The sequence below is a fragment of the Dreissena polymorpha genome, chromosome 3 (genome assembly GCF_020536995.1).
Source record: "Dreissena polymorpha isolate Duluth1 chromosome 3, UMN_Dpol_1.0, whole genome shotgun sequence".
NCBI classification, from domain to species: domain Eukaryota; kingdom Metazoa; phylum Mollusca; class Bivalvia; order Myida; family Dreissenidae; genus Dreissena; species Dreissena polymorpha.
In genome coordinates, this window is record NC_068357.1 from 59,003,617 (window position 1) to 59,027,122 (window position 23,506).

General features: G+C 34.0%; 1 protein-coding gene across 2 annotated transcripts in view; it reads left to right on the forward strand.

Moving 5' to 3' along the window:
* The first annotated feature begins 4,308 nt into the window (after positions 1–4,308).
* LOC127875092 (uncharacterized) overlaps positions 4,309–23,506 on the forward strand; it is a 25,347-nt gene continuing 6,149 nt past the window's right edge. Inside the window, exons 1-3 of one of the 2 annotated variants that reach the window (XM_052419910.1) lie at positions 4,309–4,432; positions 21,063–21,690; positions 23,187–23,345. In XM_052419910.1, the coding sequence (XP_052275870.1) occupies positions 21,118–21,690; positions 23,187–23,345 (732 nt within the window). In that variant the 5' untranslated portion in view covers positions 4,309–4,432; positions 21,063–21,117. Of the gene's footprint in view, positions 4,433–21,062; positions 21,691–22,699; positions 23,346–23,506 lie in introns of those variants that run through there. The other variant, XM_052419911.1, reaches the window with a different exon arrangement.

Consider the following 23,506-nt stretch of genomic DNA (forward strand, 5'->3'; position numbering starts at 1 on the left):
ATATTTATCAGCTCATGTTGAAAATTACGACGTCATTTATTAATTTATCAAAGATTATAAACATTCACAGTTTCAACTATTTAGATCTAGTTGCATATAGGTCTAGAATCTATGCTGTAATTGGATACAAATACTAATGCCGCTGCTGTTTTTAAGTAATTTCGATAAATGGACGAATAACTGCATAATTAAAAATAAAAATCATTAAAATACTTATTGAATACTATACTAATTTTACTAAATACAAAATTGCATAATTTAGCGCTGAACTTCGTTAATATTTTTATTGGCTATAATATTCGCAGGAACAATTAAATCTTCCTTAGGAAGAATTCAAAATTCATAGGAAGATATAGCGCGCGTGAAATGAACGCGTATTTTGATTGGTTGTTATTTTTAGCAGAACCCTGATTGGTTATAATTAATTATTCCTAAGGAAGATTAAATTATTCATAAGGAAGATTTAAATCTTCCATAGGAATATTTAAATCTTCCTAAGGAAGATTTATATCTTCCTTATGAAGAATTCGTGACTTTAGATTCTCATGGTACGCCATAGTACACTGTACACAATGCCATAACTATTGCTACCATAATTACATGGTTATTACCTATATACGTGTGTCATACTCAACTGCTTTCTCTGAGGATTTATTCCTTTTGACACATACGCGCTGTGATTCACTCATTTCCCACCAAATCTAAATAAATCAGAACAAGCAAAGTCCTACTTTCAGTAGTGGCGGGGCAGTGGCGGGATGGGGTAGTTTCGGGCTTTTTCAGGCGGTTTCAAAAGTATTTCACTCATATGACAGAGGTAAGAGTTAACCTATTCACACTTTTCCCGTTCAACTGGTAAACCAGTATTTAGTGTTTACGCTAACGCCATTAACTGCCAACTGCGCTTGTTTAATCAAAGGTAACGGCTTAATGGCCGTTATAATTCTTTCAAGACCAATACCCAAACAGAATTGTGGACTGTCCATGAGTTTTACCACACGATCCGAGGATTTGTAATCCATCTATTTTCCAGGGAGCTAGCCTGTCCGTATCTTGATAGCGTCTACGATGCTTTCCAGCGTAAGGTAAATCTTCTTACAGAAACACATTATTGAAAGTATCCAAAATTGATACCAAGAGTTTTAATTTCAATTACAACTAGCGGAGTTATAACAAATATAAACGTGTTATATGTTGCATTGTAAAATGAAAATCGAAATGAAATTCGCATACCCCCGGAAAGTGAAATTCACCGAAAGACCCGATTTTCTTAACAAGGTATCCACCCCCCACAAAAAGGAAACAAACACAAACAACAAAAAGAAAACAACAACAACAAACTAAAACAAAGCTAACAAAACACAAAAAACACAAAACAATGCGTATTTAATTACTTAGCTGTTTGATAACTTAGGCAACGCATATCACTAGTCGGCCGTATTTTACATTTAATTTATAAAACAATTATACTCATACAGACTTAAATCAGTATTATATTCGAAACAAGTAGTTAATCATTTACGAATTCTATTTCTTATATTATGGCAGTTTTATGCCACCATACACTTGATATTTATTACGATCAAAGTTCAGAAATTAGAACATATTATAAGCTGTATTATTTTCAAATTAAATGCATATTTAAAACATTTTATTAAAATGGACTGCTAAGTATCGCGTGATAAATTTAAATTATCTTTAATACGTAATAAACCATATTGTACACTGCGATAGCATTCGACAAAGGAGATGGCTAATGAAAGACTTTTTTTGAGTTCCGTTCGACGAGGCTATTCTCGGCTTGTTCTGGAAGTTAACACGCACAAATAGAAGCGGGTTGCACTAGACGCAGGCGAGTACGATATATTGGATTTAAGATACAGATTGATAGAATATCATTTATTCCATCTTCATCTCGACATTGACGGTATAACACCCCGTGGAATATACTAGCCTCTATCATACGTTGTTGAATAAACTTGGTGGATAAGTATTTGAATAGTTGAGCCTCCCTCTGGGAAAATTTGGCTTGATGCATGTGCATAAAGTGTTTGTTTAGTATTTTTCTTGTTCAGTAAAAATGCGAAGAGATAAATAGAATACTAGGATTAGCGTTGAATAGAGAGAAGTTTATGTTGCTCGGCACGAACACCAAAAGCGCTCGCCAAGGCTCGCGCTCCCGGCGTTCTAAGCCTCGCAACATAAACTTCTCTCTATTCAACGCTAACCTTGTATTCTCTATGTGTACTACGTCATGAACAATGAACTATGTTTATTTTGCGGCTCGATTTCGATTTGGTTAATGCATGTTGGGAGGCCCTATTATTCTGTGTAAATAATATTCGCATGATCATTTTAAGGTCGTAATTGGATAACATAATTTACACTGACAACCTTTACACAGAGCCAGTGAGATTTTATTAATAAATTAACTTATTCATGGTATGTATTCTCATTTACATGGATTCAGGTGACATAAATGTATGCATACTCTGTTACAACTGTGGACATTGTTTGTAGGATAAATTGAAAATGATAGAACACAACTAACACAATAACCGACACAAAATAAAACATATCAAACTATGATAAAAGCTAATATAAATATTGAAAAAGAACACATTAATATAAGTGCATTACTTAGTTATAAAATATAACTCTATGATCAGTGCCAGACGTAGTACCCCGAAAGCCCAAGCTCGCCGTGGTGTAATGGATATGGTGTCCGCCTAGCGACCGGGAGGTCACGGGTTCGATCCCCACCGTGGGAGCGTTCTTTAGATCTCCCCTAAAGACACCAAGTACTGGTTCTAGGCCCAGGAAACGGACTCGAGAGCGTTTATATAAGCCTAAGGCTTTCGATGCAATCGAGCTAAAATAAATAGGTTTAAACTAAAGCCCATATGCAGTGAAATTTAAGGGGCCCACGCCCCTATCCCCTAGTCGGCCTTGTGCCTTCCTAAATGCCAATGCCTACCAGAAAAACAATACGATTTTGCATAATTATAATTAATAATTATCACTGGGTAAGACGCCAAGACTTTAATCGAAACACACCATTGGTCAGTCACTGTCTGATTGGGCCCATAAAAGTCGTGGGGCCTTAAGGATGTTGCTTTCTCGGTCAGCAGCTGGAGCGTGCGCGTCGCGACCGAGGCGAGAGTCACCCGCAGATTTTCTCACCTGTGCATATTTCCTTATAGAAGGGAACTTCTTCGGGCGGCTCTGCTGATCCAGCTGAGTCCGCCACCCTCAAGCCGGACGTCTTCTTCACTGCTACGTTCGCTGTCTCCTCGAAGATGCAGCGGTCTAGTCAACCGCTGTTAATTGACGGGGTTTACGCTGCCGCCCGGACCTTGAGGATCGGGGGCGCAAGCCAATCTGTCTGCAAGGGTTTAAGAGGATAGTGTGGCTTACACGCTAGACCTTCCAGAAGAAGGACAGGAGCAGCGGGAGAGCGAGCTTACCAGTGTGGAGGACATACGGGGCTTACCTGGGTATGGGCGGCCCCAGAACATCAAGGCCTTATAGAGGGACCCCGGGGCAGCGATACTCAGTACGCTAGACGCACTGGGAAAACCGTCCCGGGGATCGAGACGACGGCTGGTGTCGGCAAGAGCGGCCATAAAGGCGGCGCAGCGCGCGGAGAGAAGAAATGGCGTCATATGATTGTCTCAGGTCGGTTCATAATCACTCCGTGAAGGAGGAGGAAGGACCTGTAAATAAACTACGAAGAAACAACAAGGAAGTTGCTTACTCTGCCTAATGGGTAATCCGGGAATGTCTATTATCTATCATTATCCAGAAAAGGCTGACTAAAGGCCTGTAAGTAAAGGCTGAATACTACTTTAATGCAATAACAAACTACCGGTAAATGCACTCGGTTTAGTTTTTCGACGCAGATTATTTTATTTTTTTTACATAAAATGCAATAAAGCGCGCATAATAATCCTGTATGTGTTGGCTCAGTTTGATAGTGGTTTATTACTTCTTTAATGCAATAAATACTGTATACGCGCATGTGAATTTTAAAAGTGTCCAGATAAATAGGGGCCAAACACATAGAAAACCAGATTTCAACCGTATAAGCGGCCTGTAAAGGTTGTTGGAACATAAGCAGATTGGGTTTAATTGAACATTCATGAAAACCTGCGAAGAATGCAAAAACACAAAAGAACTCGGTTTAATAAAAACAAAAAACATCGTGAAAATTAGATCATTGTTCCGCAAAATAAACCTGCAAAAAATACTCAATGTCTGATGACATAGTACACACTGAATTAAAATCGTTTTACTATAAATAGTTTAGTCTGCATCTACGACTAACGTTTTGAAACGAAAAGAACGAAAAAGAAACTTGGTTTACATCGGTAAATTCAGAAATGCGAGGTCATGATCTTGGATTAAGACAACGCGACTGTCGACAAACAGGGTTTGTATTTAGACTATTATGTATAAACAATTAAATAAAGTTCTGATTACGATAAAAATATAAGTATGATAAGTATTGGAAGAAGACTAATAACGGAATTTTTAGATTCCGGGTTGCCGTTTCTAAGAACAACGTACGTTCAAAAATCATACGTAAGTGCAAAACATAAAGTTCTATAAACTTCGTAAAGTTACGTGTACCGTATTTTTGCACGTAAAGTTACGTTTGCTCAAAGGCTCGCGTAACTCAGTTATTTTGTGTAAATATAGCGGCGTATGTACCGATATTTTGGAGACCTGCACGTTTGCCTCGAATATATAGGGAAAAAATATTACCAATAAATAATTAAACACTACGAAATCTACGAGCGCAACATCATTTTATTATTTTAGTTAATTTCAACCTTTTATCTATATTTTGATCTTACTATATGTTAGGGCATGGGAAATACTGTAACGGAAATCCTGCGTTGATTTAGTTGGAATAATATAACTCTCAGATTTATAACCAAAGAGCTGCCATAGCAAAAATTATCAAAGGCTCTGGGAGTAAGTGTATATGGACTAGCGTTGATTGTGCAGGTTCTATTGCGGATTGGAGTTTTGCTAAAAGAGGAATTTTAACTTGTTCGAATAGATTGTTGTTATGATTTGTTCGATTTTCCTTTTGACAATTCATTCAGCATTCGTTTTTAACATGGCTTTATCCATCACAAGTTGAAAGTTTATCAAACTTACTCAACGAATGTGACGTTTGCTGAGTGATAGAATTGATTCATCGTAAACATTGGTAACAGTTTACTTTTTCTGTAAAGAATTATGTATCAGCATTGTATAATCTAAGTGTTTGTAAACATTTGCATTTATACTGCTATGTCAATGAATGACAATCATACGGTAATTTATGCTAATACTGATTGATATGCCAACAGCGTTTCTTACAAATGTGCATATGGTTGTCACTTGCTTGTTTATTGGCACATTTACAGTTTAAGCAGAAGTTCAGTGTCAAGATCTATTTCTTTGGAAAGGATATCATGAATATATCATTTTGTCAAAACTGAGTAGAATCTAATATACTGTAGAGACTGGGTTTCAACCAGTCGACAAGTTAGCTCAGTCGAGCTAGATTGGTCTTTGTCGGCTTGGGTACTACTTGAAAGTTCCCTGGGTACTCTAAAGTATACTACAATGTACCATGGGTACAGAAAATATACTAAAACATACCCGGGAATACTAACGCTAAACTGGCCATAACGGGTTCTTTTTTCAAATTAATTATGTTCATGTTTATGTTTATAATTTGTAAAAGGGTCTCCGCGATGATATTATTGAAACTCGATCTCAAAAAAGCATGTTGAGTTAGGTTTTGTTCAAAGAGGATTTTGTTTCGTATTCGGAAGCGCATTTTATGACATCAGAATGTGAGCAGGAATAAAACTCTGGTACAGTCTAATATTGGCCACGTACATTTTAGTATATTTTCTGTACCCCGTGTACATTGTAGTGTACTTAAGAGTACCCCGGGTACTTGTAAGTAGTACCGGGCCAGCAACGACCGATCGAACCTCAGTAGTTTAGGCGCTTCTTTTATTAACTATGACATCAGACCAATGAGATTTGTTCATGGTAAGTTAAAATGCATCAAGTTTTAAGTTTTGACGATGCTGCAAAGCAGCTCGTCTAAGTAATCATATCATGAAAAATCTTCACAATGGCGACCTATGTAAAAGACCGAGATTGAGATAGCTCGATTTTTCTAATCGGCATACCTCGCTAATTATTATTGATGAAGGTAAAGGAAGCTTAGCTATAAATAGGACAGCATATTATCGGAAAAAGATTTAATAATAGTTTGAAAACGTTAATTTTAAATCAGTTATATTCAATCCATTATATGTTTATAGATCGATGAAACAACTATGCATTTTGTGTATTGTATTTGACATTTGTCGTGATTATGTAAATAAATTGCAAATGAAAAGGTGTATAATTAACGTTTAACGCGATCATGAGTGTAAAGAAAACGAATTATTTCGAACCTGCCATTTGTAAATGTTATAGCGAGTATGGTATATAAACAGCCTAATAGCCGTGCGACATCTATGAAACTCGCTCTTATGCGTGCTTTTTCATTTTGCATATTTAATAAACCTTTCAAACAGAAATTACAGAGCCCCATCAGTGCACATACTATGTTTGATAATTCTTCGTGTTTTTTTATATTGTTTGCTGTTTTAAACACATATTAGGTCTTATCGCGGAGATTTAGTTAACCTTACCATGTGTTCATGGGCGAACTCACGTATTCAAGTGCTCTTACGACTATGTGCAAATGCCTACTTTCGGGAATCATCATGAAATTATTGCCGTACTTAACGATCAAACATGCCTAAGCTTATTGAATTAGAGAAAAAACAATAATCAGAAGACAAAAATTATATGTTCATGCACATGGGCATGTGAAATCATAACATCATTAACTTAGGAAAGGAAACAACGAAATATAAAGTTTGGTATGATATACATGTGAAAGTAAAGAGCATGGTGTAATTAAATAGCATGTCAAGGTTTGAATATATCTGTTGAAACGTAATATTATAACCCACAAACGTTTTACTTTAACAATACGTTTTTTAAAGGGGCATTTTCACGTTTTGGTAAATTGACAAAATTGAAAAAAAATGTTTCAGATTCGCATATTTTCCTTGAAGTTATGATATTTATGAAGAAACAGTAATACTGAACATTAACCATGCACTAAAATATCCAGTATGTGCATCTTTTGACGATTTAAAAACCTGAAAATTATAATAATTTGGGGAATTCTGTTGTTGTCGTTGTATTTTTTGATACTACGAGGATTGCTTATATAAAGAAAAAGAAAATACTGCAATTATGTTATGAGAACGGATGGTCTAGTGGATAGAGCGGTAGACTTTTGCTTCGTGGCTCCAGGGATCAGTGGTTCGAGCACCGTTGAGGGTTACTTTCTTTTCTTTCTTTAATTGTATTCTTGTTCTTTTACTGCAGATTTTTAGATCCAGTGTTTACATTTATCAATATAAAGCATTTCATGACAAACTTCAATACATGCCAAAATCTGTGAATAGGCCCCTTTAAGATAAGTGGTACAGATAATACACGTCGAATATCTTTTTAAAGATATTTCTTGTTATATTTGATTGAGAATGTAACCCGCCTCCCAGTTTCGCTGAATGGGTCAAGTTCCCCAGGGGTACTACTTCCGCGTACCCCCATTTTTTTTTCGTAACCACAATTTTTCATTCCCAATTTATTTCGTACCCAATTTTTTCGTACCCAATTTTTTTGTACCCATTTTTTTCGAATCCAATTTTTTTTCCTTTGCAAATTTTTTTTCCTAAACAAATTTTTTTTTCGTACCCAATTTTTTGGGCATAATTTTGTACCCAAAATTTTAGTACCTATTTTTTTTCGTACCCAAAATGTTCATACCCACATACACAATTGTGGTGATGTAGAGAAACTTAAATTGATGCTTTTATATCCATCCTCTTCAAAAGCATCGTCACACCAGTACTGTCAGTACATTGATTATGATCAGATTTCAACTGTAATCAATATTGATGTCATATTAAAGGCACAACTTTGTTGTTGCTGTATGCTTTACAATCATTTTTTCTTAGTTTTTAGGATTTTTACAAAGGCATTTTAGAATACTTACCATTGGGACAATATAAAATCAATTCATGTTGTTTTATATATGGTATCATCAACAATCAAGTGGTCGCACCGATTGACAGAAAACTAACAACAGTCAATTTTATTTTTAATTATCTTTGTACACATTTCTTTAAACTCTATACTGTGTTTTGTACAAACAGTAATGTCTATTACCATTTAAATTATTCGTCCAACAATAACGCTGTAAAAATTGCATAACTCATTTTTTTTAAACATGCAGTTATTTATACCATTTTGTGTCCGGAAATATCATAATAAGGTATAATGTCTTCATTATTACTTATTAGTAAATGTATTTTTTTTATTGTTTTAAATGCATTAACTTGTACACATTAATGAATAACATATGAAATAGACAATGTGTGTGTTGTGAAGAGCATTTGCTACCATTGCAATCAAATAATTTAAACAATACGATTTTTTGTTTCTTCACTTTGGACACCATACTTACGCATAATATTCACATTGACATACTTCTCAAATACATAAATTATAAGACAATATTAATTCACAAGAAGTTGTTTGTTTTGCGCTCAATAAAGCTTTTTGCGGAAACGTATGGTAGCAGTGTATGTGTTAACAAAATCAATTAAAAAAACTATTGAAGATTTGAACTGAAAAATTCGGAATTAACAGATTTCCATAATTATACATCTTTCCAAAAAAAAAAAAAAAAAACACATTTAATAACGCAATTATCACTGATTTAAAAAAAATATTGTATTAGAAATTTAATTTCAAGTATATAGAAACATATGTTTTTAAAAGCATAAGTATTAGGATTCTTACAAGAATAAATTGTGTCATCATGACATTCACCCTTCAGTACACTATGAGTCAAGTAAAATATAATTTCCTGAAAATAGGAACATTAAAAATGGTTGGCTTTTTCCCTGTGTTTTGTTCATATGTAAATTGAGCCAGATATGTAGAACTGTTCCATGAATTTAAATTAATGTATTAGTTTCCATTTGGTGAATGGCATTATGTATAAGTATATTATGAGTGACTGACCTTTTCCACAAATATTTCAGTCATGTTATTGGTAAAGCATGTATTGTGATTCAGGTTAACGTAAAGTGCCCGCTTGTCATACCAATGGCCCCACACCAATGACCCAGGATGGATCCCACTTTCTCAAATTTTGTATTTAGAACCAATCAAAACTGGTACATACCCTGACATGTATTTTACCAATTCATGCATTTTTAAAATATGGAACAAAATATATCATATATATAGTAGCATACTTAAAGATAATTGCAAATGCCATTTATCTTAAATCAAATGCAGCATTCATGGAAAATGTATATTTAATTATTTATCACAAAGAAGGTTCTCCTTTGAAATGAATTTATGAGTATAAATTCATTAAATTAAATATTTGGCACACGAGTATAAATATAAACCTGGTCAAAACGTGATGTTGATTGTTATATAATTATCTAGAAATGCGACAACAGTGTTCTACACTAACGGGAGTCTGGTGGTCCGAGACTCCAGGAAATGAGACTCGGACTCGTTGTTTTTGTGTCAAAGATGTCCGTCGGACTTTTTCAAAATCATCTTTGAATTATAAAAAAATCCCTTCGTTTCGCAAAATCAGAAGGTCTGTTAAAAATATCTTACTCAGAAATAGTCATTGTCGAACACTGTATATTAAAACCTTAAGTTGCATTTTTTATTGTCACATTAAAATTGTAATAATTTAATATTCACCATCTACATACTGCACAAGGAAGTTTTTAATACCAAGTCATAATCGCACACTTCAACCACTGCATGAGGACTGTAAGAGTTCCTCTTAACAAGGAAGATTATAGACAGCTGGTCTATTCATAGTGAGAAGTGTTCAATCAAAACTTAGTGATGTCGGAAGCATATACAAAAACAGAACAATACCATCATTGTGACTATGTGTCTGGTTTTCACGTTTGTTTTCAGAAGATGCATTGTTTATACTTATAATTGTATTAAAATGATGAACCAACTTTTATTGTCAATTGTATAGTTTATGTGAGCTATAAAAATGAAATTCAATTTACCAGTTTTAGTGAAACGACTTGGAACTCAAAGGACCCCAGTCTGTTAACAAATTTTTAAAATAAAAACCCTGTTCACAGTGCTCTGTCATATCTACACAGATGTACCTAGCAAGAGTCCTTATTAGATCTAATGAGCACAACTTACTTACAGTGAGCTTTTGTGATTACGTTTTGCACATTTTTAATGATCGATCCCAAATGGTCCGTTATCAAAATAAACATTGTTAACACTAGAGATTATATTTATTTCCAATTTATAAGAAACTTTGTAAGAAGATTGGTCTAAATGGCAATCGGGTAATTAACAAAACTGCATTCACAATCTTGGTTACCATGTCAAATTAAATGAAAAATTTCTTAACATTCCCGAAGTAACATGTTAACCAAATCCTCATGCAACTTGCTACGAACGCTTATTAAATGGTATATCTGCCGAGTTTTAAAAGGGTTCAGGTCTACTGAAAAATATAAGCCCAGTGGGCTTAGACGTTTTCCTTATGCGGGTGAAACTTTGAACAATCTAGAAGGCAAATGTTCTGTTAAATCATCATGAAACAATCAGAACAATTGTACTCATGATATTTCAACTGAATACGAAATTGATTCTATCCGTTCCAAAATACGACTTTAGGTGAAAGTAGTTTAGGGGATGATTATTTCGAAGTCACTCTTGTAAATCGTTCGGTTCGTTCGAACTGTAAAGTCTTTTTAATTATACCCTGCGGTGGAAATTTTCCCCTCTCTGATGATTACTTCCTTTATATGTATGGAGCAAACACTTAAAAAATGTCTTCTCTGAAACCGCAAGGCCAAGAAGTTTGGTTTTTAGCAGGTATCTTTTTATTGTGGCCCCCCTACCAAGTTTTTAAAAAATAAATATCGTCCCCCGGGTAAAAACTGACCAAGCCAAATGATTAAGACATATTTTATGACTTACATTTTTTTTTTCTCTCTAAACATTCGGGCAGGGATTTATTTTTAGTGTAACATCATATACTGGTCCTGTAAAAACTTGAAAAAAAAGATCCCTCTTGGATTAAAATTGACCTAGCCCTTTTGATTACTTGTTTAATTATATTAGTGAACACTTTACAAAAAAAATCTGAAGCAGCAGGGCCCAGATGCTTGTTATTTTGCATGTAACGTCTTATTATAGTCCACTGCTACAGTTGTTCGAATCATGCCCCCTGGGGTCAAAACTTGCCACATCCACGGACTCAAATTATTTATAAAGACTTGTATAGTAAATATAGAAAACTTCAAAAATAATTTTCTTTAAAACCGCAAGGGTCAGGGGTTTGATACTTGGTGTGTAACTTAAAATAATTTTCCTCTTTTCTTCTTATAAGTTTTTTCATATCATCTGTCTGGGTTCAAAACTAACAACAACGGAATCATCTTTGAATTATGAAAAATCCCGTATCGCGAGATCAGAATGTCCGCACATTTTAACATCCGATAAAAGCCACTCATCATTCTGCTTAAACACATTGATAAAACAAAACAATCCGAAATTATGTATTTTGGCTCCTTGACGCAGTGCTTGCGAGTACCAATAAGAGAAACTCTCGAACTCTGAATTAACTCAATCTTGGTCGTTTTTTAATAAGATATTTTCGATTGTAAAACTAGCTTTCACTGAACAGTCTGTAATCACTTTTGACATCATCACAATACCCATAATTGTTTACACAATGCACGTTTAACGGTTCCAAGGCACTGCGGACAGGAACGACTGTGAATCAGTTGTGCGTTAATAACCCCATGTCACTATCAATCAATATTTCAGGGCTTTGTGGCGGTTAGTTGGCTTTGTTATATTATGTTAACTTTTATAGGGAACATGTATAAAGCAGTTGGCTGTTACAACAAATCTCGAAGCTCAACAAGCAAGCATATATAAATGCATAAGAGAACATTTTTTTTAAAATTACAATAATTAGCTTAAATATTACTGGCATGTGTCAAATTATTTTGCAATCTGAGATAACAAATGACAACAAAGATTGAACAGCAGTCTCGTTGAACTTCGATCTGAAACAAAACGAGAAAGATTATTTAACAATTTATGGTTAATATGTGTCATAAACCGAAAGATACGGTATACAAAGTGTCATAAATTTTTGGACTTCCTGAAGTATGGTCGGACTCCAAAATTTCAGAAAAAGGAAGTCCAAAAAACTCATTACTCAGAAAAGTTAGTGTCGAACACTGGACAACTGAATACAAGTTACAGAGACCTGTGTTAATACTTCTAAAACCATACTGTACTGTACATTCCAATTATTAATCTGTAAATGAAATGAATACCCTTCCAGTAAATTGTATTCCTGTCAGGAAACTCATTGATTATGTTACATTCTGTAAATTCAGATGTGTAAGCTACAATGCACATGTCTCTGTCTTCTCAGTATTATCCATCCATGTTTTCCTGTTTGCTCCATCAATTCCAGTTTGAAATATTTCTGAATGAACCTTTCATTTAAGATTTGCTTCAGTAAAAATCATCACTTCTGTTTTAAAAAAGTGCATATCCAACACAACAAAGCATTGTCACAATTTATTTCAAAAGAATCAATACACAAAAGAACTTCGTTTACATTTAACCTTGCTGTCTAATCGCGATTCCGAAAACAAGGGAAAGAACTGCTTTTTGTAAGGTACTTCTTACGGATAATGTATAAATATTTACCGAAAGTTTGTTCGAGAAAGCAAAGGTCCGTGCTATCATCAGACTTCTTTTTAGAGAGTATTTAAGCATATCAACTAAGTTTTACGCTACGTTCGGTTTATAGAAACGCATTTACGCATTTTAGAAAAACGTACGTAACTTTATAAGTACGTAACTTTTCGTCTGTAAAGTTACGCATTGTACAAGAAACGGTCCCCGGATTGGTACATGTATCTGGTTTTGTTGCAGTCGCTATTTAATCTGATTATAATTAACCCTTAATTATTCCACGTTATAATGTTGCTATAAGCATATAAAATGTATCCAAAATAAATCATCATTAGTCATTATGTACATAGAACATTTACAAATAAGCGCTATGCCTACGTCACTAACAATGTTCTCATCACTATTTTTTAGTAACAACACATTCGCGGTATAAATATTTTGCGCAATAAGCCTGCAAGGACTGTTAAATTATTTTTTTCTACTAAGGAATCTGTGCACGTTAACCTTATAGAAAAGTGACATTTCATTAGCATTTCTTGTATTATATTTATAAATTTCTGTTTAAAAGATACTTGATCACGCAATTTTTTATTTTTGAAAAATGTCATAAAATGAATTTACTAACAGAATTGTAATATTTACAATCTGTTTAAATAAATCGGGCGAAATATAAGGCTTTTCTTGAAATACGTTCTTAAAATAAGAAAAATGCCATGTAAAATTATCTGGTATATCCTGGACACGAGTGTTCGTCATCTTCAAGCGGGTGTAGTCCAACTTGTTGACGCTCTCAAATATTAAGACGAGTAAACGTTTGGTTTGCAAAAAGAGATGGAATTCATATAAGCGCATATAGAGACGGTGAACATAATCATCGATTTTATTGATAATCATGCACTACATCAAATATAATTTTATAAATTATATCTGAATAAAACATTAGCATTCAAGGAAATGCATTTTAGGAACGATTGTATTGTTGTTATTATTTGTATTTACTAAAACGAACTCGGGAGTAGAACACAATCTACGAGCTCGGTATGTGGTTACCACAAAGATCTCTCTGCTTATCACATCATTTAATATTTAAAAAATCTCAAAAATGTAATTCTTTAGAATGCATTTAATTTAATGAAATAACACAATAAAGGATGAAAACAAACAACAAATAGATCGATTTTAAGTACGCAACATATAGTTCTGATTTTAAACTTAATATGTCTGTAAAAACTTACCATGTTACACATTTTATAAAATGTAATTGTTTGTATTTAATTGTTAACACCAATTTTGACACTGTTTCATCATTTTTAACCCGGTGTTTAATTGCATCTTTGTTTATCACAAACCGATTATCTCGTTATGATCGGATACTGTCCAGACAGTTACAAAGTAAACATGGTGTCATAAACCGAAGGACCTATCGTATTTCTTCGATTATAAGACGGGAAAATTTACCTCATATTTTGATTAAAAACTTGGGGACTCGTCTTATAAGAGCGTCCTAAAAATTATTTCAAAACTTTTCATAGATTTCTGAATGTAAATATTGATTTTAACAGTCATAATACAGCTGAAGATAACATCCTTTATATTGCTAGCACAAATTGTTTATTAAATACGCAAATTCACATTACCTCAATATTTTTATATCCAAATATATAACTAAATATATAATTAACATGTTCATTTTATGATAAAAGACGAAAGAAGCCTGCCATTCTGTACATGGGCAATGAATGTGACAGAAGGGAGACTACTCAATTGTTCCTTATACTGTACACGATCCACGCAATTACTTCCCTTTAATTTAACTATACTGATCTAGAACTCGTGTGTAATAATGAATTTGCAAGCACGAACTGGAATGTGTGCTTTTATAAACTAAGTGATTGAAAATAACAAAAAAATTGACAAGATTGTACATCCAGTTCCAACCATACTATATAAACAACTAGCATTCCACCTACCATATAAATGCCTGGCAAGATGTTTATACCTAACGCATTTAAAATTGAGATAACCTTTACATATTACATTATTATTAAACACACTGTTAACCGGACTGGCTGAAGCTGTCTAGACACTCTTTGTGTATCTAATTGCTATCAACTTATAGTCTGTATACTTGGAGTGCCTGCATAAACCACATGTATCAGATGATTTTATGGTCATTAAACACAATTTATGATACCTCCATGTCATCTCTTGTCATATTGAGCAGTCATTTAAGCGAAATTTTAAATCTAAAATACGTAACAGTTGTTTTAATAAAATATGTTAACATATTTAAAAAATGAAGATATTAGTCCGAAATGGATTAGCAGGATTAAATGTATATATATTAGCCAGTTTAATCATAATATACAGTATTTAATAAATTTAAAATTTTACTGCTACACAATTAATGTATTTAACGATTACCGGCAAATATAAAATCGGCTATTACATGTAAACATTGTACGTTACAGCAGTGCACGAAACACCATCATAAAAACAAGCAATAAAAATACTTGCGTAAAATAAATTAAATATAAAGTGTTTTTTATTATAAAATGCTTGATTGTTACATGTATCACTTCTTATCAATTAGTAAAAAAATCGCAATATACAAGCAAAGACAATTTCAAAGTTCAATTTGCACAATATGCAGGTTTTTTCCATTTGTCCATTGGTATGCTTAAAATTATTAATATTGTCATTTAAAGGAAACGAAACGAAAATTCATTCAATGGAAAAAAATGATAAAATTTAATATTTGTTATGTATTCTGCTTTTTAGGGCTTTGTTTAATAATTGATTAAATGCAGCTCTTACACATTCGATCGCTGATGAACAATTACAATATCCACACCACTTATAATTGTGATCAAATAAATATATGTTTCATTATTTTTTAAATATCATCTATAAAAGTATTACTATAAGAAAGAATACGGCTTATTTATTTATTTTGTTTTGTGGGATTTTCAGTATTTAGTCTTCCAATCATGTTTACTCTGATGCTAATAACTAATTCGTACTTTTATAGAGACGAAAATATATTAATGAATAAAAATGTATTGGTACTAAATATGATTTATTTGCGCTATTATTTAAGAGATTTGATGTTTATTTCGGATTATTTTATCGTTTTATTGACTAAACAAAAGTCCTTAAAAGTTTAAACATGTTTTACATTACTGTAACCAGTGTTTTTGCCAACCAGTCAGTGCGCATGCGCGGATAAAGCCGAATGTAAACAATAACAATTTACTCGTCTATTGGTTATATTTGGAGCTTACAGCGGGGAAAAGACCAAAACAATGGTGGAAAGTTTTCCCCAGCAAACATTTCACATCGGTCCGATATTTATTTCAATATCGGTCCGACATCGGTATTTTTATCGGCCCGAGATCGGATGTGCAACACGGCTCGATGTCGACCCGCAATGGGCGATACCGTCATTGAGCCAGCATGGTGCCGACATTCTTTTAACCGTTCTCCAGTCCCTGTCTAGCCTCAATTATTTGTAATTGTTGTTGGTATTGTTAAGGGCCTACCATTTAATCAGTTCCTTAAATAAATGCAAGAAAACTTTCTTCAAACAAAGTTTTATTTTTACATTCTATTCAACCAAACTGGAACAATTAAAGTATTTGTTAATAATACTACTGACTTAACTGAAAATATAAAACAATATACTTACGTAATACTCATTCCAACATTTTTATTCAAATGGTGTAAAACATGTTTATATATACCCAAACTAACAACAAATGTAAAATACATTATGTAAACAGTTTATATAATTCTACTGGTACAGCAACTAAAAAATTAACATATTTAAACAAACTGTTAAATGACAAATCGACAGATTTTTCTTTTAAAAAATAACAAATTAAAATGATTCTAACACAAATATATTGAAAAGTAACACATACACAGTTAAAGCTATTTAGGTAATAAAGGCTAACAAATAATAATAAAACACTGCTTCTATCATTATGCATAAAAGTTGTGTAAAATCAGTAATAACAAGTTCGACGAGACCTTTACATAATAAATGATTCCAGTAGAAGACTTAATTCACAGTTTAAACACACGAGTTATAATAAATTGCGGCGCTTCATCACGTTTCTTGTCCGCCCTTGCTTTTCTGCCTACGTCACGATCAGAGGCTGTTTGAAACCATTCTCTGCACTCAATTTCAACTTCTGCAGCATTTCAAGGAAACCATGACAGCTTCTGAAAATGGTTATGCAACGTAGGCTCATATTATTAGGATATTCATTCTATGTTCAAACAGGGTTGCAAGAATTAACGATACTGGACAGTTTAATCAAAAGCATTTTTTAACACGTTTTACATTACAATGAAGACTACAATGAAGACTATTTCTGAAAAAAAGGAAACACCCGGGTGTAAATTTGTATATACAAATATTTTGAACTGTGACCGACTCTTTTTACATACTATGACAACTTTCTGTGCACAGCAACAGACACTCGAAGTTCTCCAACAGCTGCCTTTCGATTCTTTCCATGCCTGTTATACTGCTTGGCGACCTCATTTGACATGCAATGAAATAAAACAAACATTAGACAGTCGCGAAAACATGTAACATTTAATGACAGATAACAATTTCAGAAAAACAGCGTTAACAAACATTATAAAATCTTGTGGATAAACAATTGAAATTGATTCCTAACCTGAATAGCTGAACATGTTCAGGGTAGAGTGTTTTTACCTTGGTAATTTCGAAATAATTCAATTCAGCTATCTCCCGCAAATTTGTATGATCATACAGGACTGAATATATCTTAAAGTAAAATATTTTAAACGCATAAATAAAGAAATAATACTATGAAAAATATATTTATTAAATGAAAGGTATTTTATAATATAATGTTATATAAATTAAGATGGTTTACATACTTTATTTTGGATACTTCCAAGGCCGGGACAGATCTTCACTGCAAATTTCAAATGCCAAGGCAAGCAATCGGGTAATTTATTTTGACAACTGTTACTCTTCCTGGACACACCATATATATTTTTAATTTATACAAAGTATCATTAACGCTTTTAAAAGAGACATACACAATTAAATTTAATGCAACAAGAAAAATAATCAAAGTTACCATTTCTCTTGAGTTTTAATTATGATATCGGTCCTATGTTGGGCCGATATCATACTTTAAACTGTCGAGTTATAAGTATGTTTATAACAACGGGCCGACATCCGGCCGACAATGTCCTATAACTATCAATTTTAAAATATGCTACCTATTCAAACGTTATCAAACCAGATGGATTCACTAAAATTGAACATTACAAAAAGGGTCTTATCTTTAAACAAAATAATTTTTATTTTACATAAACGTCGGTCCGATGTCGGCCCAACATCGGCAAACCTCTGCCGATATGCCATCATTTAGCCAATATCGGGCCGATATGGGCATGTTTGTTGGGTCCTTCTTTGTCTTCATTGTTGCGCAAGGATTTTGTGCGCAACATTCATTGAAGCCCCGATATCAGACAGTTAATATCAACGGATTGCAATAATATTTACATACATGTGTAGATAATTCATTTCTCGATAATGTTCCGTTAGAATTATGTAATGACACTTTGAATTTTGCACGCCTGAGCAATTTAAATCCAACCACTATTCAAATGTTCGATATCTCTCGATTCGCTCGCTGTGTAGATATTAATCGATAATGCAGCCTCGATGTAAACCATGTGGTTTAAATGTGAAGAATAAACGGCGGAAAACACAGTTTGCGTTCGTGTGTTGTGAGCGAAGAGCGTTATATAGTAAAGGGATGTTACTTTACTTCTCTGGATTAATTGAGCCTTGTTGTTTTTTTCTAAAGTGACAATTACAAATTTGCAAGTTCTGAAATAAATAGTATCTTTTATTTTTATACAGAACATAAATAATTTTACTGTATACTGTACAGATCGTACAGTATACCGTCCTATGCAACGTAGAATGTGAGTACATATAACAACACAGACAGAGGTGTGGAAAAGACATGCACAAAAAGTTGCTGAAACTAAGAAGAGTGAATAGAAACTGCACCATATCTGTTTTGAACACATGCTTATTAAATTGACAAAGATGAGCATACTAGATCTACTTAGGTAAAAGTCGGTGTAAAAACCTCATGTTAAATAAAATTTACGCGTACACGTTACACCATAATGCCTTCTTCTGATTGGTTGATATTTAAATCTGTTTTATAACATGACGAGAGGTCAGTGATTGTATTGCGATTTAAGCAGAGGTTTAACTGAAGAATTTATGCCTTTCAAACTTCAAATCGACGATATTTGAGGTAAAAATGGACTTCTGAACTAAAACTTTATGAGTTGGTAATGTTATTTTGCAATTTTTCGCAAATTGATGAACATTTAAACTTTCTGGTTTCCACCACGTAATTGGTCCTTCGCCAATAAGACATGTCATTTATTTAGCCCATATAAAAAGTATCCCTAAATTCTTTGCGCGCCTTATAAATAAGACTACAAGCGGGTGTAAACACAAGATTTTTTTATCACATGCCATACCCTGTTTCCCCTGTAATATAACCATTACAAATATTTTTCTAACACATGTGTAATATACTTTTTAAGCGTTTTCATTGGCTTAGTTTTCGTTGGATTGACCAATCGCATTTTGTTATTTTGATGAAATGACGTTGCAACGTCAATGACGTCACGAAATGTAAACAACATTCGGGATTTATCATTATGTTTGCATTAATGTTTATTTATTTTGCTCATTAAAAGCATGTGATAAAAAAGATCTGACACTCGTTGTCATTTCATACCATATTTTATTAAACTCGTCCAGGAAACTCGTAAGTAAGCTCGCCAAAGGCTCGCTAACTTACAAAATTCCTGAACTCGTTTAATAAAATATGGTATGATATGACAACTCGTGACAGATCCTATCTATATAAATTGCTTGTAAGGTCCTATATAACAAATAAGTGAAAAGGGCAGACACAACACATAAAAAGCTTGGATTTAACCTAAAAATGCGCAAAAGACCGTGTTTAAAAATGCACATCCATGTTTTTATAAATATTTCAGGTCAGTTTATTGAATGCTTTTTACACGACCCAGTTTCTTTTATCTCTTTACATTCCACATTTGTTCATGTGTAAATGTAAGTTTAAAGCACACTCTGTCATTATTGATTTCCCAACTGATAATCAAACAAACATTTGACAATCATTTAAATGTGATTGGTTTTTATGTCGTAAGCATTCCAAACAGTATTGTTCAACAAAAAAAAACAAGAAATAAAAACAACATATTTGTGGTTTTGAACTGAGATCAAAAATTTGCATCATGTTACTTTGGAGAAAAAACATATTAAAAAAGAACACACACTTTTACAAAAGAAGTCTTGTAATGAAATGTAGTAGTGGAATATGCTATTTTATTATCAGTATTGAACATTTTGTAACTTAATGAAGAGTTATCTATAACGCTTTTTATTTTGATAGTTTCCATTATTTTTAAGATCAGGATTGGTAGATATGACGAAATGTTGACATGTCAGATAGTACATCCTTTCAAAGGTAACCAACCAGACAATCTATTTATTTTGTATTTGATAACTTTTAACATACTTTGTGAGCAACAAAAATAATTCAACAATATTACAGAAAACTTTCTTTTTGGGACCTCTAACAAACTACCTCAAATTGCTTTTTTGCACAAAAGGATGCCCTATGGGCAGAGGGTTTGACATTCGTGTGTTTTATTTTAACTTCACATCAAATTTTAAAGTAGAAAACTAGTTCACAAACATGTTTCGTCAGAGACTGCTGGCAAATGCTTTCACTGCATTAATATACGTGAACAGATTTTCAGCAAATGGCAACACATACTTTCGTTCCAAATGGGTTTATATAAAGATTTTCCATGCACATGGTAAATGATAAGTTTTGAAGGCATGTTGCGGAGTATAGGAATTATTTCAAACTATCCATTTAGCTGACACCTCCCTTCTCAGAAAATATTATTAACGATATGCATCAATATCAAATGATATTTTGAATATATCCACTAAAATCGCATTTATCACTGGACGTAATCAAACATCATGGTTAAGATATGTATACCATAGTTGTCATTGAAACAAATTTCACTTCAACAAATTGTATTTGCTTATTCAGGTAACTTGTAAATACATCTGATGCACCCTGTGGTCGTGCACAACAGAAGACAACAATGGCAGGTCTGGCAGACGTTTCCTCTGATCAAGAAAGATCAAACTGGCTGAAAGCGTTTCTCGGACTTAACATTGCAAAACATACCCTAGAAGAGTTTGTTGACAGAGAGGTCAAAGACGTTCAGACTCAAATATTTCAGTCTGTGCGGTCAATACTTTATACAGCCACAGTATGCACCAACTGTTGTACCGCCAATTTGTTGAAATGTCCCACATTGAATATATGCAAGAAGAGAGGTAAACATGTCTGCGATTCAATGCAAGACACACCTTTCAAACAACCTAGACCTTGTAGCATGAAGATATGTGATAAAGTTCGTGATGAAATTATTAAAGCACATCGTTATGGTAATCCTTCCTGGAATAATACATCGGCTGAACAATGGGAAAGTAATCATTGGCAGATTGCTAAATGCTTTTTACCTCCAGATGGGTACATTGGGGTGGGGTCTGCAAATGAAACAGATTTCAACGGTATCATTTGTGTTATGCTGAACTGTAAACACTTTGACAGCAAGGTTTCCTTTTCTATAGCACCACCACCACCTGGGTTGGCGTGTCTATTGTCAAAGGTAATGCCTTTCATGCCACCCTTCGATGAAGAGGGGGTATATTGTTTTGCTTGATGTCAGTCGGTCTGTCTGTCGGTCGTCTGTCTGTCGGTAGAACAGTTCATTTCCGATCAAAAACTCGTCAACGAATTAACCGATTGTCTGTTTCACTTTTTTTTATTGATACTTCACATGTGCATTGGCCTTGGACAGTAGATGATCCCAATTGAAATTGGGTTCACTAGGTCACATGTCAACTCCGCCAAGGACGGTCCCAAGCCCGTGATGAAAAAGGAGCAGGGTTTGATGAAGGGCTAGCTACCCTACCCTGTTATAACCTCATTGTTACAGAAACGCAAACAAAATAACAACAGACATCACGGACCTGGAAGAAGATGCACCTCCAGCTGGAGGACGAATGACGCCGTGCGGTGAAAGCCAGTGTCAACTGAAAGCCATCAGGCCGAAGACCATAATCTCCACCAGGTGGCTGCTGGAGAGACTCCCCCAGAACCGAGAAGCCTGGAGGAAGCTGGTTCGCTGCCTACGTCCCAGATGGGATCACATTCGAAGATGAGATGATGATGTCAAAGGTCAAGGTCACTGTCACAATAAGTGTGAAAATCGTTTCAGATCAATAATTCTTCAACGAATCGACTGATTGGCTTGATACTTGACATGTGCATTGAACTTGGAAAGTAGATGACCCCTATTGAAATAGAGGTCACTTGGTCAAAGGTCAAGGACACTGTCACAATAAGTGTGAAAATCGTTTCCGATCAATAACTCAACAACGAATTGACCGATTGGCTAAATACTTGTCAAGTGCATTGGCATTGGTCAGTAGATAACCCCTATTGAAATAGAGGTCACATGGTCAAAGGTCTAGGAAATTGTCACAATAAATGTAAACATCGTTTCCGATCAAGAACTCAACAATGAATTGACCGATTGGCTAGATACTTCACATGCGCATTGGACATGGAAAGTAGATGACCTCTATTGAAATTGGGATCACTAGGTCAAAGGTCATGGTCACTGTCACAATAAGTAGAAAAATCAGTTCTGATCAATAACTTGTCAACAAATCGACCGATTGACTTGATACTTTTCATTTGCATTGGCCATTGACACTAGATGACCCCTATTGAAATTTGGGTCACTAGGTCAAATGTGAAGGTCACTGTCACAATAAGTGAAAAAATTGTTTCCAATCAGTAACTCGTCAACGAATTGAACGATTGACGATTGGCTTGATACGTCACATGTGCATTGGCCTTGGGCAGTAGATGACTTTTAAATTGGGCTTTAGTTTAAAGCCCTGTTTGGGGGGCATATTTCTCCGACCGATGAACTCTTGTTAATTGTGTTCCACTCGATATAATGACTTTTACTTAACTGTAATACATGACATATTCAATGTACTATATTTTTGTAGTACAATTCAATAATTGGTGATCTTGTTACACATGTTAAGGTGCAATTGTGTAAAACATGGTATATGTTTATTTGTTTAGGTTCGAGAAATAGGTAGAGCTGTTTGTCATAACTCCGATTGCAAAATGAACAATATCGATCTGCAGAATGCCTTAAGCACGTTGATTGGTCTTCTGAGTGACCCGACATGTTTAGGTCACGATGGACATGCACAAGAGGCAATCAGAAAAATCAAACAGGTTTAGTTTTTTTTTCTGATATGTAAAAAAAGCCATAAAACGGACCTCTTCCCAAAGCAAACAGACCCGATCCAAAATGAAAATTATAAAAAATTCCTAATTTCCAAAAACAAAAAACAAAACAATTTCTTTTCTTTTTAGAAAGAAGTGTCTTATGACTT